The sequence below is a fragment of the Leptonychotes weddellii genome, chromosome 9, assembly GCF_054177405.1.
Source record: "Leptonychotes weddellii isolate Sample4059 chromosome 9, ASM5417740v2, whole genome shotgun sequence".
NCBI lineage: Eukaryota > Metazoa > Chordata > Mammalia > Carnivora > Phocidae > Leptonychotes > Leptonychotes weddellii.
Window position 1 is genome coordinate 92,767,327 of NC_138377.1, and position 21,529 is coordinate 92,788,855.

At 39.3% G+C, this 21,529-nt stretch overlaps 2 protein-coding genes across 15 annotated transcripts in view; one reads left to right on the forward strand and one right to left on the reverse strand.

Moving 5' to 3' along the window:
- CSNK1G1 (casein kinase 1 gamma 1) overlaps window positions 1-21,529 on the reverse strand; it is a 269,186-nt gene that overhangs the window by 122,881 nt on the left and 124,776 nt on the right. The window lies entirely within an intron of this gene.
- LOC102731775 (estrogen receptor-like) overlaps window positions 20,138-21,529 on the forward strand; it is a 464,527-nt gene continuing 463,135 nt past the window's right edge. Inside the window, exon 1 of one of the 2 annotated variants that reach the window (XM_081829577.1) lies at window positions 20,138-21,230. In XM_081829577.1, the coding sequence (XP_081685703.1) occupies window positions 20,138-21,230 (1,093 nt within the window). Of the gene's footprint in view, window positions 21,449-21,529 lie in introns of those variants that run through there. The other variant, XM_081829578.1, reaches the window with a different exon arrangement.

The following is a 21,529-nucleotide window of genomic DNA, read 5'->3' on the forward strand; positions in this document are numbered from 1 at the left end:
TATCAACCTGCAAAAGGTTTCCCAACATAGATGCATTTGTTCAATTTTCAAAAATAAATAAAGGTTTTCTACCTGAAAGCATTTTACATTCCTAGCTCTTTAAACATTAAAACACAAAGTACAAAAAATGATCTCCCCACTTCTGAAGAGCCCACTTAGTTATATAAACTATTTTCTTTCCCAACACTTTTTCAGATCAAAACATAGCTTCTAACGGCTTTAAGAAATATTACAAGGAGGGGTGCCTGGGTGGCTCAGTCATTAAGCGTCTGCCTTCGGCTCGGGTCATGATCCCAGGGTCCTGGGATTGAGCCCCGCATCGGGCTCCCTGCTCAGCGGGAAGCCTGCTTCTCCCTCTCCCATTCCCCTTGCTTGTGTTCCCTCTCTCACTGTCTCTCTCCGTCAAATAAATAAATAAAATCTTTAAAAAAAAAAAAATATGACAAGGGTTCTTACAGATGTGTGTGAGGTATTTGGCAGTTTAAGGAAGTACAGACAAGGAACATCTAACAATTTAGTGGTTAAAAATACTTCCAAGAGTGAGATTTAACCATGGGGTGGGGTGGGAGGGGGGGAGACTAAGGGTTCCTGAAAAAAATATAACAAGGGAAAGAAAAGGCATTGCAGGGGGGGGGGGGGGAAATGGAATGGAGCCAAAAGAATGCAGTCTCTAACACAGCTGTTCTCAAAGCATGGTCCCTAGGTCAGAAGCATCAGCATCACCTGGGAATTTGTTATAAATAGAAATTTTGGGGCCCCAGCCCAGATCCATTAAATCAGAAACTCTGGAGGTGGAGCCCAGCAATCTGCACTTTAACAAATCCTCCAGATGACTCTGATAAATAATAAAGTTTTAGAACCACTGATCTAGTCTGATCATGGAACTGTAATTATGTTATTAAAATTAAAGCAAAGAAAGCTCACAACTGTTAGAAGTCAAAATGCACAAGGCATTGTATGCAAACATTAAGTCCTGAGAAGCCACTGACAGTTCCCAACCTGTGAGGCTCTTTTCCTCTCTTAATTACCACTGCCCGAAACAACTACAAAATATACATTCTTTTCAAGCTCTCATGGAATATTTATGAAACTTGACTATGTGCTATGTCCAAGAGCCACCAAGATTTAACCACAAATTTTGATACTGCATTTTCATTGAGTCTTAAGTATTCTTAAACCTCCATCATAACTTCTTCTGGAACCTCAGTTATTTAGAAGTATATTTACAAATTTTCAAACATTTTTTAAAGTTACCTCTCTAGGGGCGCCTGGGTGGCTCAGTTGTTAAGTGTCTGCCTTGGGCTCAGGTCATGATCCCAGAGTCCTGGGATCGAGCCCCGCATCGGGCTCCCTGCTCAGCGGGGAGCCTGCTTCTCCCTCTCCCTCTGCTTGCCGCTCCCCCTGCTTGTGCGCTCTCTGTGTCTGTCTCTATGTCAAATAAATATATCTATTTGGCCTTATTTCTACCATATTAATTCTACCATACTTTTGTCCTACACTTTTGTTTCTTTCTCCCTTTCTTCCACATTATTATCCCCTCTCTCATTCCATTTGCCTTCTAGTTCAACTTTTATTCTTTCAGGGGCTGCTCTGGAAATTTTTAAATGCACATATAATTTAAAGTTTAAAATTATAGGTCTCTTATCCTTCCCTCATCTGTCTACATGTAGAATTTTTATTAGATGTTATGTTTTTTATTGCTGCTATAACAAATTACCACAAACTTGGTGGCCTAAAACAACAGTTTTGGAGGTCAGAAGTCCAAATTGGGTCTCACTAGGCTAAACTCAAGGTGTTGACAGGGCTGCATTCCTGGTGGAGGCTCTAAGGAAGAATCTGTTGTCTTTTTCAACCTCTAGAGATCACCTGTATTCCTTGGCTCATAGCTCCTTCTTCCATTTTCAAAGCAAAGGATGTAGTATCTTCAAATCTCTCTCTTGCTCTCCTGCCTACTGTTTTCCCTTATAAGGACCCTTGTGACTACAATGGGCTCACTGCATAATCCAGGATAATCTCCCCATCTCAAAATCCTTAATTTAATCACATTTGCCGAGTCCCTTCTGCCATTGAAGGTAACATATTCATAGGTTCTAGGGGTTAGGATATGAATATCTTTGAGTGGCCGTTATTCTGCTTACCACAAACGTACATCAGACCTTTTCAGTCCTTCTTCCATGTCTTAACCTTATTCATATTTTCTCTCTTTTAAAATCTCCCTGCATAACATTCCTAATCATTTCTTCAAATCTCTCTTCTACCTCACTAATTCTCTTTTCAATCCAATATGCTATTAAATCTGCCCTTGAATTTTTCATTTTAATTATTATATATATTTTTGTTTCTGGATTCTAATTATTTTGGACAATCCTTTGTTCCTGAGTCATAATTTCAATTCTCCCATTTGTTTCTTCAGATACATTAAGCATATTTATTTTTATATTGTCTAGTAATGACAATACTTGAAGTCTCTGTGGGGCTGATTTAGGTGTTTTGTTTTGCTCATGGTGACCTATTTCCTCATGTGCTTTGTGTAAGGGAGCTCGAACTCTCTGGAACATTACCTTGGTAATTCTTAGAAACCTTTGAGAAGTTACTCCTCCAGAAAGAATTTGGATTCATTTCTATCTTTGCCTGGGCATAATACCAAGCTATAATCATTCAAAATGAGTCTCAGTTTAGAGATTTTTTGAAGTTATACAGGTAGTGGGGACCCAAACCTCTATGAGGGCATGTTTCTAATTATAAACATTCAAGGAAAACTTTTTTCTCCCTCTATTTATAGCCAAGGCTAAGAAGGATAAGTTTTCTGTCTCTCTTTCCTAGGGTGATTTTTTTCTGCTTCTCCCTTTCCCAGTGGGTATATGGCTTTTTATGGATTCTCATTTTAGGAAGGTAGATCTCTGACCTGACTTCCTATAAGGCATGGCTTCTATTCTTTGTCTCCTGAGTCCCGCATGTACCTCTTAAAAACTGAAAATATAAGTCATCTGGAACAAGCAGATGCCTTCTGGGCAGCAGTTATCAGATGCGTCTACACTTCTTTGAGTTTGGGCTCTCTTGTGCTTTGTTTTGTTTTTTTATCTTTTTTGCTAGCTTAAGCATGACTTTTTCAAGGTTTTTTTTTTTTTTTTTTTTTTAGTTTTTTTATTTTTTTTTTAAAAATAAATCCAGGACTCCTGGGTGGCTCAGTTGGTTAATTGCCTTCGGTTGGGATCATGATCCCAAGGTCCTGAGATGGAGTCCCGCATCGGACTCCTTGCTCAGTGGGGAGCCTGCTTCTCCCTCTGCCTGCCTCTCTCTCTCTCTCTCTGACAAATAAATAAATAAAATCTTAAAAAAATAATAAAGTAAAAAAATAAATCCATCATTTTTAGGTGTTTAATAGTGGGAAGATTTTGTTTTCTTTTAAAGCTGGTATCCCTTGGGGAAAAAGTCTGCCTTATCACTGGAAGTAAAGTAATGTAACATCTATTCTAAACTGATAATATATATAAGATTGTTACACCAGTGTTTCTGAAATTCTGAAATACCTTCCTTGTACATTTCATATCCTTATCCTTCTTCACCCCTTCAAAGTTCCTTTCTAAGGGGTGTCCTTTATCAAATAACTATAGGAAAGTATTACCTTCCAGTCTTTTTTAAAAAAAGATTTTATTTATTTATTTGAGAAAGAGCATGAGTTGGGGGGGCGCAGAGGGAGAAGCAGACTCCCCGCTGAGCAGGGAGCCTGATATAGGGCTCAATCCCAGGACCCCGAGATCATGACCTGAGAGGACGGCAGCCACTTAACCAACTAAGCCTTCCAGGTGCCCCAACTCCCAGTCTTTACCATCTCTTTCTTGCTTGCTTGCTTTCTTGCTTTTTCCTTTTCCTTTCTTTCCTTTTTTTTTTTTTAAGATTTTATTTATTTGACAGAGACAGAGAGCACAAGCAGGGGAAGAGGCAGAGGGAGAGGGAGCAGCAGGCTCCCTGCTGAGCAAGGAGCCTGAAGTGGAACTTGATCCCAGAACCCCGAGATCACAACCTGAGTGGAAGGGAGATGCTTAACCGTCTAAGCCACCCAGGCGCCCCATCTTTCTTTCTTTTAAAATTTATTTGAGAGAGAGAAAGGGAAAAAGAGAGTGCATGCAATGGCAGAAAAGGACAGAGGGAGAGAATATCTAAGCAGACTACTGCTGAGCTTAGAGCCATAGGTGGGGCTCAATCTCATGAGCCATGAGATTGGGACCTGAGCCAATCCAAGAGTCAAATGCTTAACTGAGCCACCCAAGCTCCCCTACCATCCATTTCTAAGACCCCTAAAACTTCCCCACTATCTCTAATTTTTAAAACATGGCTTTACAGGGGCACCTGGCTGGCTCATTCGGAAGAGCATGCAATTCTCGATCTCGGGGTTGTGAGTTTGAGCCCCATGTTGGGCGTTGAAATTACTTAAATAAATAAAACTTTAGGGGCGCCTGGGTAGCTCAGTTGGTTAAGCGACTGCCTTCGGCTCAGGTCATGATCCTGGAGTCCCGGGATCGAGTCCCGCATCGGGCTCCCTGCTCGGCAGGGAGTCTGCTTCTCCCTCTGACTCTCCTCCCTCTCATGTTCTCTGTCTCTCATTCTCTCTCAAATAAATAAATAAAATCTTTAAAAAAATAAATAAATAAATAAATAAATAAAACTTTAGGGGCGCCTGGGTGGCTCAGTCGTTAAGCGTCTGCCTTCGGCTCAGGTCATGATCCCAGCGTCCTGGGATCGAGCCCCAGGTTGGGCTCCCCGCTCCATGGGAAGCCTGCTTCTCCCTCTCCCACTCCCCCTGCTTGTGTTCCCTCTCTTGCTGTGTCTCTCTGTCAAATAAATAAATAAAATCTTTTAAAAAATAAATAAAACTTAAAAAAATTTTTTTAAACATGGCTTTTAGATTATACATATTATTTATATTACCAAATAATAAAAATTAAATATAGTTTACTTACAAACACAAGTGCAAGAATAGAAAATAAAAATGATTACTGTTAGAATTGTTCTTTTCAATTATTTTCATTGTATCACTTATGCAATAAAATGAATACCACCATCACTTTAAACTAATTAGCTCCCCTTTTCTACACTTGTTTGAAAAATTATTCATACAAATACACTACTTAACTCAATGCTATCAGCCACTCTCACGTAATTGTTTCAGGATGTTGGTAAATTTCTATAGGCAGCCAAACATAAGCAACAGTTACCATAAAATCTGTCAAGCTGCATTTTTTATTTCAAAGCTATAGAAAGACACCTCACTCTTTGTGGCTGTCATATCAGCCAGAAATGTATTTTATGGTCAAAGCCAATGCAGCCCCAATATTACAATCTGCCAATGAAGGGAATCAGGCCAAAATCACAAACTGGTAAATGACTATTTCAATGCATCTCCTCTGTAAAGAAGGAAGTTAGGATGGCTTCACAACTCAAAGGGGGGAAAACACAGACTCACAAAAGCGTTCAATGATAAATAATGGACAGAGAATCTACGGAAACAGTAACCTTTCACAGTGCCTCAATTCTTTTATTGCTAAAATAAGAACGACCACCACAGAAAAAACAACAAAACTGATCAGAGATGAAGGCACCTGGCTGGCACATGGTAGAGCATGCAACTCTTGATTCAGGGTCTTGGGTTCAAGCCCCATGTTGGACATAGAGCTTAGTTAAAAAAAAAAAAAAAAATTTTAATTGATCAGAGATGTGGGGCAATCCACAAAGAGGGCTCTTTTGCCCTTATCCCTGTTCTTTCTGTAAACACCTTCAAAGCAGGAGGAGGAGGTAAGTAGCTGAGGTAAGGAAAATGAGTAGACAAAAGACAACCATAACTTCTCCTCATATCCAGAGGGCCAAGAAGTTTCTCTTGTTCTTCTTGCGCCTCCATATCAAACAACAAAATCTTGAAAAGAATTTGAATTTTTTCTGGCTTATTTGACAGTTTATATATTCCTATTGCAGAGAGACCCAGAAATTTCTCCTTTCCTTCACAAGACTCCATACTGAATTCCTAAGAATCCATTAAGTCTTCTGGGAGGATCTATCTGCAGTAGTAGTAGTCTCTGACTGGGAAATAAACCCTCAATTGAAAACCCAGTGAAAATACTAAAAAGAGAGGTACCTGGGTGGCTCAGTCGTTAAGTGTCTGCCTTAGGCTTGGTTCATGATCCCAGGGTCCTGGGATGGAGCCCGGCATCGGGCTCCCTGCTTGGCGGGAAGCCTGCTTCTCACTCTCCCACTCCCCCTGCTTGTGTTCCCTCTCTCCCTGTGTCTCTCTGTGTCAAATAAATAAAATCTTAAAAAAAAAAAAAATACTAAAAAGATAATGTTTGAGAGAAGCAGAGGAGGAAATGCCTCCCAATCACCTCAAGGAGAAAAAGGGCTGCTGTGTATTCAGTACCATTATATTAAAGAGACATAAAATAATAATAATAATAATAATAATAATAATAATAATAATAATAAAGTAAGAGATATGCATATTGGCTTCACTTTGAAATTTTAAAAGCGATAAGCAAGAAGGGTATTTCTTTAAAGCCAAGAAAGGCAAAATGGGAAAAGAAACAATTGGCAGGGGCACCTGGGTGGCTCAGTCGTTAAGCGTCTGCCTTCAGCTAAGGTCATGGTCCCGGGGTCCTGGGATTGAGCCCCGCATTGGGCTCCCTGCTCCGCGGGAAGCCTGCTTCTCCCTCTCCCACTCCCCCTGTTTGTGTTCCCTCTCTTGCTGTGTCTCTCTCTGTCAAATAAATAAATAAATAAAATCTTAAAAAAAAAAAAAAACAATTGGTAGACTCACTACAAAGAAGCAAACAAAAAACAACTAAAACTCCATATTTTAGCATTGCTTTGTGAAGCTTTCATTAAAACCAAGCCTTTTCTAGTAGCTTGCTCAGAAGTCAAACATACACACGCCTACAGGATTCCCATGTCTCTGGGCCAAATTCAGTTATCAAGACAGTGTACTAAAACACGTAATTTTGTACATTTGGCTGCATAAAAGTCCATGTCTAAAACAATGCTTTATAATTCTAGAACAGAAAAAATGCTGTTACTCTGAAGATAAATGAGTTTCACTTGACCCATTTCCTTTTTTAGCACCTGTTAATAATCATAAATCACTTTAATCAGTTACATAAAATCTTCAGTCTTAAACACTAAAGGACAATATCTGATATTTATAAAATTCCTAGGGTTAATGTGACATTAAAACAAAAAATGAAAAACTTCCTTTTAATGAATATTCCAAGATTAAATTATTAACATATTGATCTTCAGATTGTTTTCTCTTCCCCAACTATCTTTCATACCTACCCTAACCTTTCTTTTTTGTAATTAGCAGATCTTGTTCCACCTTTTTATCTATTCATGCCCCTACCAACCACAATTCTGTCTAACCAAGTACTTCTAAAATATATACATATAGGGCGCCTGGGTGGCTCAGTTGGTTAAGCGACTGCCTTCGGTTCAGGTCAAGATCCTGGAGTCCCGGGATGGAGTCCTGCATTGGGCTCCCTGCTCGGCAGGAAGTCTGCTTCTCCCTCTGACCCTCCCCCCTCTCATGTGCTCACTCTCTCTCATTCTCTCTCTCTCTCAAATAAATAAATAAAATCTTTAAAAAAAAATAAAAATAAAATACATATATAAATATATGCAGATATATATGCCAAACTGTATGCATAGATATAAATATCTTAAAGTATAACAATCCCTCATTAGGCTAATCATTAGGAAATTATGTCTTCAACAGATGAATCTGCTAGAAAATAGGAAGTTTAACCTTTTAAATCCTAAACCTAAGTTTAGACATATATACTTTACAATTAAATAGAAGCCACTGCAAAAATAACCAATGGTCCTAGCCAATTCAAAAAGAAATAAAATCTAAATATTGGAAAGGAAGGGAAAAAAAGGCAAGTGATAATAATTTTAGAGCATATTCTCACATACAGACTCTTATGCAGCCAAACACATGACATTATGTGAATTTAACCTTTTTGATAACTGAGAACAACCATTGTATTCTTCTATGAAAAATTATGTCATCCAGCTCTAATGAAGTGTGTAAGGTCAAATGCTTTTACTATACTAAATGGTCCCAGGCCACTAAGTTTTAAGACTATGTATTTTTCTTTTTCTGTATCAAAAGACACTTCTTCCAACTGGTGTGTTCAGTTCTAGCAGCACCTTTAATTTGCTATGAGCTATAACCAAACTCATTAGTAAAGTTAGATGACTTAGGAAAGTCAAGCAAGTACGCTCCTAGAAGCTTCAAAAGTATACTCTGAAGAAAAACATGAATTTTAGGACTCAGGCTTTTAATAATACAGACTTTCTAGCCTACACTCAAGTTCTCAGTTCTGCATATATGATATCCCTAGGAAAACAAAACTACAAGACTTTCTATGGGTATAAGATTGGATAGAGGCACCTAGCTGGCTCAGTAGGTGGAGCATCTGATTCTTGATCTCAGGGTCGTGAGTTTGAGCCTCACACTAGGTGTAGATATTATTTACAAATTTTTTTAACAGAAAAACTGTGATTGGATAAACAAGGGCCACTTCATTTCATAATTAAGTCAAATAGAGCAGATTCAGGAGCAGTGAGTAAAGACATGATTTGTGTACTGAAAATCATCATTGTTCCTTAATTCATAAGAAAATGCCTTATGTTTAGAAAGGACAGACTTTATACATCTAAGCAGCTCAACTAACTCCAAGCAGCATGAACTTAAAAGGATCAACACCTGGCAGAGTATACTTAAATTTTCAAAATACAAAGAATCTTGAAAACAGAAAGAGAAAAGCAATTCATCATATACATGAGACCCTCCATATGATTAATAGCCAATTTCTCATCTCAAATCATGGAGGCCAGAGATGCCAGGGTGGCTCAACTGGTGGAACATGTGACTCCTCATCTAGGAGTTGTTTTTTTTGTTTTTTTTTTTTAAGATTTTTATTTTTTATTAGAGAGAGAGAGAGTACAAGCAGGGGGAGTGGCAGGAAGAGGGAGAGGGAGAAGCAGACTCCCCGCCCAGCAGGGAGCCTGACTCGGGACTCGATCCCAGGACCCTGGAATCATGACCTGGGCTGAAGGCAGACTCTCAACCAACTGAGCACCCAGGCGCCCCTGATCTAGGAGTTGTGAGCTCAAGCCCCATGTTGGGTGTGGAGATCACTTAAAAATAAAATCTTTCAAAAAAAGAAATCATGGAGTCCAGAAAGCAGTGGGATAACTTATTTCAAGTGTTGAAAGAAAGTTAACCGAAAATTCTATATCCAGCAAAACATTTCTTCAAAAATGAAAGAAAAATTAAAGATATTCCCAGAAAAACAAAAGGTAAAGGTTTCATCACTAGAAGAGCTGCTCTACAAGAAATTTAAAAGAGGATTCTTTAGGCTGAAATGAAAGGGTACTCGATGGTACCTTCACAATCATACAAAGAAATATAAAGTAAGGATAGCTACATAAGTACATATACAAACCAGTATTATTGTATCAGTGGTTTTTTACTCTGTTTTGGCTTCTATGATTTGAAAGAAAAATGCCTAAAGTAATAATATGTGTTTTTAACTAAACACCTATTTAATGGGAACACAGTGTATAAAGACATAATTCTAACAATAAGAAAATGGGGAGGCGGCAGAGCTATACAGGAGCAAACTTTTTGTATACCTGCTAAAACTAAGCTGGTATTCAAGTTCAAATTTGACAGTCCTGAGATTGAGATGTTAACTGTAAGCCCCAGAGTGATATTAAGGAAAAAAACCTTTAAATATACAAAAAAAGAAACAAGAGAATAAAGCAGTACACTAGACAAAACTAGTTAAAAATGAAGGCAGTGATAAAGGACCTGAGAAACAAAAAATATATATATAAAGCAGAAAATACCAAAATAGCAGAAATAAGTCCTAAATAGCAGAAATAACTCCTTCCTTTTGAGTTACTTTAAATATAAATGGGTTAAATTCTCCAATTAAAAGGTAGAGATTGGTATAATGGATTAAGAACAATCCAACTAGGGCACCTGGGTGGCTCAGTCGGTTAAGCGACTGCCTTCGGCTCAGGTCATGATCCTGGAGTCCCGGGATCGAGTCCCGCATCGGGCTCCCTGCTCGGCAGGGAGTCTGCTTCTCCCTCTGACCCTCCTCCCTCTCATGCTCTCTCTATCTCATTCTGTCTCAAATAAAAAAAAAAAAAAAAAAAAAAAAAAATCTAAAAAAAAAAGAACAATCCAACTAAATGCTGTTTACAAGACACTCAATTTATATCAAAAGACACAACAGTTAAAAGTAAAAGGATGAGCCAACAGACACATGAAAAAGTGCTCAACATCGCTCGCATCAGGGAAAACCAAATCAAAACCTCAATGAGATACCACCTCACACCAGTCAGAATGGCTAAAATTAACAAATCAAGAAACGACAGATGTTGGCGGGGATGTGGAGAAAGGGGAGCCCTCCTACACTGTTAGTGGGAATGCAAGCTGGTGCAGCCACTCTGGAAAACAGTATGGAGGTTCCTCAAAAAGTTGAAAATAAAGCTACCCTACAACCCAGCAATTGCACTACTGGGTATTTACCCCAAAGATACAAATGTAGGGATCTGAAGGGGTACGTGTACCCCGATGTTTATAGCAGCAATGTCCACAATAGCCAAACTATGGAAAGAGCCAAGATGTCCATCGACAGATGAATGGATAAAGATGTGGTCTGTATATACAATGGAATATTATGCAGCCATCAAAAAACCCTGAAATCTCGCATTTGCAATGACGTGGATGGAACTAGAGGGTATTATGCAAAGCGAAATAAGTCAATCAGAGAAAGACATGTATCATACTATCTCACTGTTATGAGGAATTGTTAATCTCAGGAAACAAACTGAGGGTTGCTGGAGTGGTGGGGGGTGGGAGGGATGGGATGGCTGGGTGATAGACACTGGGGAGGGTATGTGCTATGGTGAGCACTGTGAATTGTTGAATCACAGACCTGTACCTCTGAAACAAATAATACATTATACGTTTAAAAAAAAAAAAGGTAGTAGGAAGGGAAAAATGAAGGGGGGGAAATCGGAGGGGAAGATGAACCATGAGAGACAAGGGACTCTGAGAAACAAACTGAGGGTTCTAGAGGGGAGAGGGGTGGAGGGATGGGTTAGCCTGGTGATGGGTATTAAAGAGGGCATGTATTGAATGGAGCACTGGGTGTTATACGCAAACAGTGAATCATGGAACACAACATCAAAAACTAATGATGTAATGTATGGTAATTAACATACAATAAAATTTTTTTAAAAAGGTAAACATTTAAAAAATTGACATAAAAAAAAAAGGTAAAAGTACGAAAACAGACCTGGCAATTACAAACATGCCTAACAACAGAGTTACAAAATATAGGAAGCAAAAACTGACAAAACTGAAGGGAGAAATTGACAATTCTACCATAACAATTAGAGACTTCCACACTCCACTTTCAACAATCAGACAGAAGGTAAATAAGGAAATAAGAGTATTTGCACAATACTATATATAAACCAATTAGCCCTAACAGACATATATAGAACACTCCACTCAACAAAGCAGAATACGTATTTTTCTCAAGTGCATATGGAACATTCTCCAGGAGAGATAATATATTAGAACACAAAACAATTCTCAATAAAGTTTAAAAGACTGAAATCATATAAAGTATCATTTATGATAAAAGAATGAAACTAGGTATCAATTAACAGAAGAAAAATTGGAAAACCCATAAACAGTAAAAACTGAACAATATAATCTTAAACACCCAATGGTTCAAAGAAGAAATCACCAAAAAAAAGGGGAAAAAAAATCACAAGAAAAATTAGAAAATACCCTGAGACAAATTAAAACAAAAATACAACATACCAAAACTTATAGTGAAAGCTGTGCTAAGAGGTAAATTTATAGATATAAATGCTACATTAAACAAGAAGATCTCAAATTGATACTCTAAAGTTTATACCTTAAAGAATTTACACCTCAAAGAACTAGAAAAAGAACAAGCTAAATCCAAAGCTAACAGAAGAAAAGACATAATAAAGATTAAGGTGAAGATAAAACAGAAAACAACAGACTCAAGCAAAAGCAAAAGTGAGTTCTTTGAAAAGATCAACAAAATTGGCACTTTTAGTCAGACTGACCAAGAAAAAAAGAAGACTCAAAGTACCAACTTCATAGATGAAAGAGGGGACAATGCTACAGACCTTAAAAATAGAAGGGATTATAAAAGGAAACTACGAGTAACTGTACACCAACAAATCAGATATCCTAGATGAAATGGACATGGTCCTATAAACACAGAAAGTACCAAAATTATTCCAGAAGAAATAGAAATCTGATCAGACCTGCAACAAGTAAAAGACTGAATCACTAGTCAAACTTTCCACCCAGAAAAGTCCAGGACTACATGACTTCACTGGTAAATTCTACCAAACATTAAAAAAATAATTAACAATCCTTCTCAAACTCTCCCAAAATTTGGGAAGCCAGGATTACCTTGATACCAAAGCCAGATAAAAACATTCCAAGAAAATTATAGACCAATATAGATGTAAAAATCCTCAACAAAATACTAGCAAATGTAGTCCAACAACATATTAAGAGGATTACACATTATGACAAACAGCTTTATCCCAGGTGGGTCAACTATAAAAATCAATCAATATAATACACCCATTAACAGAATGAAGGAGAAAAACCATACGATCATCAATGTTGATGCAAAAAAAAAAAAAAAGAAGAAGAATGCAGGGTGCCTGGATGGCTCAACTGCTTAAGCGACCGCCTTCAGCTCAAATCATGATCCCAGGGTCCTGGGATCAAGTCCCACATTGGGCTCCCCCTGCTCTGCAGGGAGCCTGCTTCTCCCTCTCCCTCTGTCTGCCACTCCCCCTGCTTGTGCTCTCTCTGTCAAATAAATAAATAAATAATCTTAAAAAAAAAAAAAGAGTTCAACCTTTGATTTCGGCTCAGGTCATGGTCCCATGGTTGTGAGATTGAGCCCCACATGGAACTCTGTGCTCAGCAGGGAGTCTGCTTGAGATTCTCTCCCTCTGCCCCTCCCTCTGCTTGCCCTCACACTCTCTCTCACTCAAATAAATAGATCTTTAAGAAAAATGCATTTGACAAAATTCTATCATGATAAAAACACTCAAACTAGGAATAGAAAAGAACTTCTTCAACATAATAAAAAATGTTTATGAAAACCCCACAGTTAGCATACTGAATGGTGACTAGAGACTAAAAGCTTTCCCCTGGATAAGGAACAAGACCAGAATGCTCTCATTTGCCACCCCTATTCAACAATGTACTGGACATTCTAGCCAGAACAATTAGGAAAAAAAAAAAATAAATTTTTAAAGGAAAGAAAAAGCCATCCAAATTGGCAAAAAGAATAAAATTATCACTATTCACAGAGGACATGATCCTATATAAGAAAACCTAAAGAATATATACACAAAAATTATTAGAGGTAATAAATTCAGCACAAAAATCAGTTGTATTACTATATACCAACAATGAATAATGTGAAAATGAAATAAAGAATACAATTCCATTTATTATTGCATCAAGAAAATGATATACTTAGGAATAAATTTATCTAAGAAGGTATAAGCATTGTACACTGAAAACTAGGGGGGAAAATGCTGAAAGAAATGAAAGAAGACCAAAATAAATGGAAAGATCCTGTTGTCCACAGTTTGGAAGACTTAATATTGCTATGGTAGTACAACTAAAAGCGACCTACAGATTCAATGCAATCCCTGCCAAAATCCCAATGGCCTTTTTTTACAGAAATGGAAAAGCTGTTCCTAAAATTCATGTACAGATTGCCAGTTTTTGCTCTGACATGCAGAGATCATGGAATCTTGGTTCCTGTTCTTTACAACAAGAAAACTGAAGAACAAAACCTTTTCTTAGATCCACCAGAGATCTGAGGTCACTGGGTAAATCACTGTCCTGAGAACTGGAGAGAAAAGAGGATAGGGAGAATCAGAATTATTAGAAGCAAAAGCCTAGGACCATAAGCCCATTGCTGGAGACATTATTTCTTTCACCACCATACACACAAGGAAAGAGTAGGATGAAATATTTAAAGTGGTGAAAGCAAAAAACCAATGACGTAGAAATCTCTATCAGTGAAATTATCCTTCAACAGCGGAGGAGGAATAAAGGCTATCTCAAACAACAATAGAGGGGATTTGTCACCAGTAGACCTGTTTTGCAAAAAATATCAAAAAAAGTTCTTCAGAAAGAAGATGACATAGATCAAAATCTTGGATCTAGATAAAGAAGACCATTTGAGAAGGAGTACATGAAGGTAAAATAAAATCCTTTTTCTTCTTTTTCTTAATAGATCTAATAGATATAACAATAGCAACAATTTATCAGGTGACTATAGCTTGGATAAATGAGTCACAAAAATGTTATGAGACAGGAATGACGAACTGGGATCCTGTTTTAAGATACCTGCACAAACCATAAAGCAATCTAATGTTATTTGGAAATGGACTTAGATTAGTTATAAATGTGTAACACAAACCATAGGGCAACCACTAAAAACATTTTAAAATTCATATGCAATTGCAAGGGACAACAAACAGCCAAAAGACAATTTTGGAAAATCTTGAAAAATAAAACTGGAGGGCTTATACTTTCTGATTTTAAAATTACCACAAAACTACAATAATCAAAACAGTGTGGTACTGGCATTAAGATAGACATACAGATCAACAGAATAAAAGAGTCCAGAAATAAGCCCATAAGCCTATAAGGAACTGATTTTCAACAAGAACGCCAAGAGCATTCACTGGGGAAAGAACAGACAAATAATACTAAGACAACTGGATACCCACATGCAAAAGAATGGAGCTAGACCTTAACCTCACAATGTATACAACTCAAAATAGATCAAAGACCTAAATATAAGAGCTAAAAGTATCACCCTCTTAGAAGATATACAAATGGCCAATAAGCACACAAAACGATGCTCAACATCATTAATGACTAAGGAAATGCAAACCAAAACTACAAGATACCACTTCATACCTAGTAGCAAGGCTATACTCAAAAAAAAAAAAAAAAAAAAAAAGGAAAATAACTGTTGACAAGGATGTGGAGAAACTGGAATCCTTATGCACTGCTGATGGGGATGTAAAATGATACAGCAGTTGTAAAAACCGTATGATTGATTCCTCGGAAGAGTTAAACACAGAATCGCCATATAACCCAGCAATTCTACTTCTGAGTTCACGTCCAAACAAGTGAAAACAGGAATTTAGGTATTTGTACACCCATGTTCAATAGCATTTAGTTGGGGAAGACGAAAAAGTCTGGTGATAGTGGTGGTGGTCGCACAACAATGTGAATGTACTTACCGCCACAGAACTGTACACTTAATAATGGTTAAAATGGAAATTTTTATGTACATTTGCCACAATTTATTTTTATTTTTAAAGTTTTTTTAAAGATTTATTTATTTGAGAGAGAGAGAGCAAACGAGTGAGCAGGGAAGGGGCAAAGGGGGATGGAAAGAGAAACCCAAGCAGATTCTGGGCTGAGCGTGGAGCCCAATGTGGGGCTTGATCTCACAACCAAGAGTCAGACATTTAACTGACTGTGCCACCTAGGTGTCCCAAGATTTTATTTTTAAGTAATCTCTACAGCCAACATGGGGTTTGAACTTACAACCTCAAGATCAAGAGTTGCATGCTCCACTGACTGAACCAGCTAGGTGCCCCGTCACATTTTTTTTTTTTAAAGCAAGTAAAGGGGGCGCCTGGGTGGCTCAGTTGGTTAAGCGACTGCCTTCGGCTCAGGTCATGATCCTGGAGTCCCGGGATCGAGTCCCGCGTCGGGCTCCCTGCTCGGCAGGGAGTCTGCTTCTCCCTCTGACCCTCCTCCCTCTCATGCTCTCTGTCTCTCATTCTCTCTGTCTCAAATAAATAAATAAAATCTTTAAAAAAATAAAAAAATAAAAAAAATAAAGCAAGTAAAGGTTTCCAAAGAAGACATCCAGATGGCTAACAGACACATGAAAAGATGCTCAACATCACTCCTCATTAGGAAAATATAAATCAAAACCATGGTGAGATACCACCTCACACCTGTCAGAATGGCTAAAATTAACAACAGAGGAAACAACAGGTGTTGGCAAGGATGCAGAGAAAGGGGAACCCTCCTGCACTGTTGGTGGAAATGCAAACTGCTGGCAGTCACTGTGGACAACAGTATGGAGGTTCCTCAAAAAGTTAAAGACAGAACTACCCTATGACCCAGCAACTGCAATACTAGGTATTTATCCAAAGGACATAAAAATGCTGATTTGAAGGGGCACATGCACCTCAGTGTTTATAGCAGCTATCAACAATAGTCAAATTATGGAAAGGCCCAAATGTCCATTGACTGATGAATGGATAAAGAAGATATGGTATATGCACACGCACGCGTGCATGCACACACACTGGAATATTACTAAGCCATCAAAAAGAATGAAATCTTGGGGCGCCTGGGTGGCTCAGTTGGTTAAGCAACTGCCTTCGGCTCAGGTCATGATCCTGGAGTCCCAGGATCGAGTCCCACATCGGGCTCCCTGCTCAGTGGGGAGTCTGCTTCTCCCTCTGACCCTCCCCCCTTTCATGCTCTGTCTCTCATTCTCTCTCTCAAATATATAAATAAAATCTTAAAAAAAAAGAATGAAATCTTGCCATTTGCAACAACATGGATGGAACTAGAGTGTATTATGCTAAGCGAAAAAAGTCAAAGACAAATACCATAGGATTTCACTCTATGTGGAATTTAAGAAACAAGACAGATAAACATAGGGGAAGGGAGGGAAAAATAAAATAAGATAAAAACAGAGAGGGAGGCAAACCATAAGAGACTATAGTTAAGAGAACAAACTGGGTTGCTGGAGGGGAGGTGGGTGGAGGATGGGCTAAATGGGGGATGGGCATTAAGGAGGGCACTTTTCGAGACGAGCACTAGGTGTTATATGTAAGTGATGAATCACTAAATTCTACTCCTAAAACCAATACTGCACTATATGTTAACTAAATTGAATTTAAATTAAAAAAAAAAAAGTAAAGGAAGAAAAGGAACCATGTTAATCTGTGCAGTAATCACTTGGAAATAGGGCAGCTTGAGGTGAGCTACATTTAGTGAACATATACTTAAAATGTGAAATCTGACCAATTATAAACAAATATATTGAAAACTTTCTATCAAATTAAAAGAAAAATGGGTAAAGAACTTGAATAGACATTTCACCAAAAAAAGACATGCAAATGGCCAATAAAGCACAAGAAAAGATGCTCAACATCATTAGTCATTAAGGAAATGCAAATCAAAATACAGGATGCCCCTTACACCCACTAGGGTGGCTGTAATGAACAAACAAAACAGGTATAAAATAACAGATATTGGTGAGAATGTAGAAAAATTAAAACCCTTGAACATTGCTGGTGAGAATCTAAAATGGTGCAGCCAAGGTGCCTGGGTGGCTCAGTCAGTTGGGTGTCCAACTCTTTTGATTTCAGCTTGGGTCATGGTCTCAGGGTTGTGGAATCAAGACCTGCCTTGGGCTCCACACTCAGCAGTGAGTCTGATTCAGATTCTCTCTCTCCTTCCCTCTGACCCTCATGCACCCGTGCACAAGAGCTCTCTCTAAATAAATAAAATAAAATCTTTAAAAAAAAAAGGTGCATTTTACTCAAAAAGTAAAATATAGGGGGCCTGGTTGGCCCGTAGAGCATGCAACTCTTGATCTCAAGGTCATGAGCTCAAGTCTCATGCTGGGTATAGAGATTACAAAAATAAATTAAAAATAAACTTAAAAAAGAAAAAAAGTTAAATGTGGGCTCCTGGGTGGCTCAGTCATTAAGCGTCTGCCTTCGGCTCAGGTCATGATCCCAGAGTCCTGGGATCGAGCCCCGAATCGGGCTCCCTGCTTCGCAGGCAGCCTGCTTCTCCCTCTCCCACTCCCCCTGCTTGTGTTCCCTCTCTCGCTGTGTCTCTCTCTGTCAAAAAATAAAAAATCTTTAAAAAAAAAAAAGTTAAATGTAAAATTACCACATGACCCAGCAATTCCATTCCTAGTTACATACCCAAAAAAACTAAAAACCTATATTCGAACAAAAACTTGTATATGAAGGTTCATAGAAGCACTATTTACAATAATCAAAAGATGGAAACAACCAATAATGCCTATGAATTGACAAATGGAAATGTGGTATATCTACACAGTAGAATATTTTTCAGCCTTAAAAAAAATGAAGTAATGATACATACTACAACATGAATGGACCTAGAAAACATTATGCTAAGTGAAAAAAGCAGACACAAAATATCATATGTTATATAATTTCATTTATATGACATATCCAGAAAAGATAAATTAGAGAGATAGAAAGCAGATTAGTGTTCTCCAGGGGCTGTGGAGAAAGAGGAACAAGAAGGAACTGCTTAGTAGGTTTTGGGTTTTTCCTCTGGGGATGATGAAAACGTTTGGAACTAGATAAAGGTTATACATGCAAAATACCATGAATGTACCAAATGCCACAAATTATACACTTCAAAATACTTAATTTTATGTCATCTGAATTTTACCTCAATAAGTAAAATAAGAGGGTACTAGAAATGATAACGTCTTATGAAAACAATTACCCAAACATGTCAAGTTATTTTACTACTTACTGCCTCCCAACTAAAACAAAATAACACTGAAATATTTCTTTTTTTTTTTTAGTTTATTTTTTTTTTAGTAATCTCTACACCCAATGTGGGGCTCAAACTCATGATCCCAAGATCAAGAGTCCCATGCTCTTCTGAGCCAGCCAATGACCCCAACACTGAAATTTTTCTTAAACCTTTTTAAGATTAAGTGCTGATTTGAAGGTCACATGCACTCCAAAGTTTCTAACAGCACTATCAACAATAGCCAAATTATGGAGAGAGCCCAAATGTCCACTGACAGATGAATGGATAAAGAAGATGTAGTATACATATAGAATGGAATATTACTCAGCCATCAAAAAGAACGAAATCTTGCCATCTGCAACAATGTGGGTGGAACTAGAGTGTATTATGTTAAGCGAAATAGGTCAGAGAACAACAAATATCATGATTTCACTCGTATGTGGAATTTAAGAAACAAAACAAATGAACACAGGGGAAGGGAAGGAAAAAGAAGATACAAACAGAAAGGGAGGCAAACCATAAGAGACTCCATAGTTAAGAGAAGAAACTGAGGGTTGCTGGAGAGCAGGTGGGTGGGGGATGGGCTAAATGGGTAATGGGTATTAAGGAGGGCACTTGTTGGGATGAGCACTGTGTGTTACACATATGTTATGAATCACTAAACTCTACTCCTGAAACCAATACTACACGGTATGTTAACCAACTTGAATTTATCCTGAAACCAATACTACACGGTATGTTAACCAACTTGAATTTAAATTAAAAAAAAAAAAAAAAAAGCCCACACCATTTTTTTTTTTTAAGATTTTATTTATTTATTTGAGAGAGAGAATGAGAAAGAGAGCACGAGAGGGGGGAGGATCAGAGGGAGAAACAGACTCCCTGCTGAGCAGGGAGCCCGATGCGGGACTCGATCCCGGGACTCCAGGATCATGACCTGAGCCGAAGGCAGTCGCTTAACCAACTGAGCCACCCAGGCGCCCAAGCCCACACCATTTAAGATTAAGATGCTCCTAACAGGGGCGCCTGGGTGGCTCAGTCCGTTAAGCAGCTGCCTTTGGCTCAGGTCATGACCTCAGGGTCCTGGTATCAAGCCCTGCATCGGGCTCCCTGCTCAGTGGGGAGTTTGCTTCTCCTTCTCTCTCTGCCCCTCCCCTGCCTGTGCTCTCTCACTCTCTCAAATAAATAAATAAAATCTTTAAAAAAGAAAAGATGCTCCTGACATTTTTCTAAATCACAGTATTTCTTTAGAGAGAGAAAAGAAGTATTACACAAAGCTTCTCAAGCATAATTTATTCATGGACTTATTTACTCTAAAATCTAAAAGATATTTTAGGTGGCCGGTTGGCGGCTGAGCCCTCTTGCCGCACGGCGAGACAGTGCGCGCCTTGCCCGCGGCCACTGACCATGACCATAACCCTCCACACCAAAGCGTCCGGAATGGCCCTGCTGCATCAAATCCAAGGGACCGAGCTGGAGACCCTGAACCGCCCGCAGCTCAAGATCCCCCTGGAGCGGCCCCTGGGCGAGGTATACGTGGACAGCAGCAAGCCCGCCGTGTACAACCATCCCGAGGGTGGCGCGTACTTCAACGCCGCTCCCGCAGCCTCCGCGCCCGTCTACGGCCAGTCCGGCGTCGCCTACGGCCCCGGGTCCGAGGCGGCGGCGTTTGGCGCCAACGGCTTGGGGGACTTCCCGCCGCTCAACAGCGTGTCTCCGAGGCCGCAGGTGCTGCTGCACCCGCCGCCTCAGCTCTCACCCTTCCTGCACCCCCACGGCCAGCAGGTGCCCTATTACCTGGAGAACGAACCGAGCGGCTATGCGGTGCGCGAGGCCGGCCCTCCCGCTTTCTACAGGCCAAACTCAGACAATCGGCGCCAGGGTGGCAGAGAGAGATTGGCCAGTACCAGTGACAAGGGAAGCATGGCTGTGGAGTCTGCCAAGGAGACCCGCTACTGTGCAGTGTGCAATGACTATGCCTCAGGCTACCATTATGGCGTCTGGTCCTGTGAGAGCTGTAAGGCCTTCTTCAAGAGAAGTATTCAAGGACATAATGACTACATGTGTCCAGCTACCAACCAGTGCTCGATTGACAAGAACAGGAGGAAAAGCTGTCAGGCCTGTCGGCTCCGCAAGTGCTATGAAGTAGGCATGATGAAAGGCGGGATACGGAAAGACCGAAAAGGAGGGAGAATGTTGAAACACAAGCGCCAGAGAGATGATGGGGAGGGCAGGAATGAAGTGGGGTCCTCCAGAGATATGAGGGCTTCCAGCCTTTGGCCAAGCCCGATCTTGATTAAGCATACTAAGAAGAACAGCCCAGCCTTGTCCCTTACAGCTGATCAGATGGTTAGTGCCTTGCTGAAGGCTGAGCCCCCCATAATCTATTCCGACTACGATCCTTCCAGACCCTTCAGTGAGGCTTCGATGATGGGCTTGCTGACCAACCTTGCTGACAGGGAGCTGGTTCACATGATCAACTGGGCAAAGAGGGTGCCAGGTAAGAACACTAAGCTCAACATTTATTTTGAGAGTCAATAACTACTCATGACCTGGTTGTGCTGGCATGGGAGAAGTAGGGAGAAACAACAGCTTGCTATCGAATTGGTTTCAAGGTTACTTCTGAATTTGTTCATTTTTACTACCAACATACTATCATTCTCCTGGAAATTAGGAAATAATGTTTTAAAATCAAAATCTGTAAGATTAAAGTGTTCCACCTGAAAAAAAAAAAGATATTTTTAAAAGCTGGATGAGGTGGCTCTTCTGATTTAGTCACCATGAGCAAAAAGGTCAAAT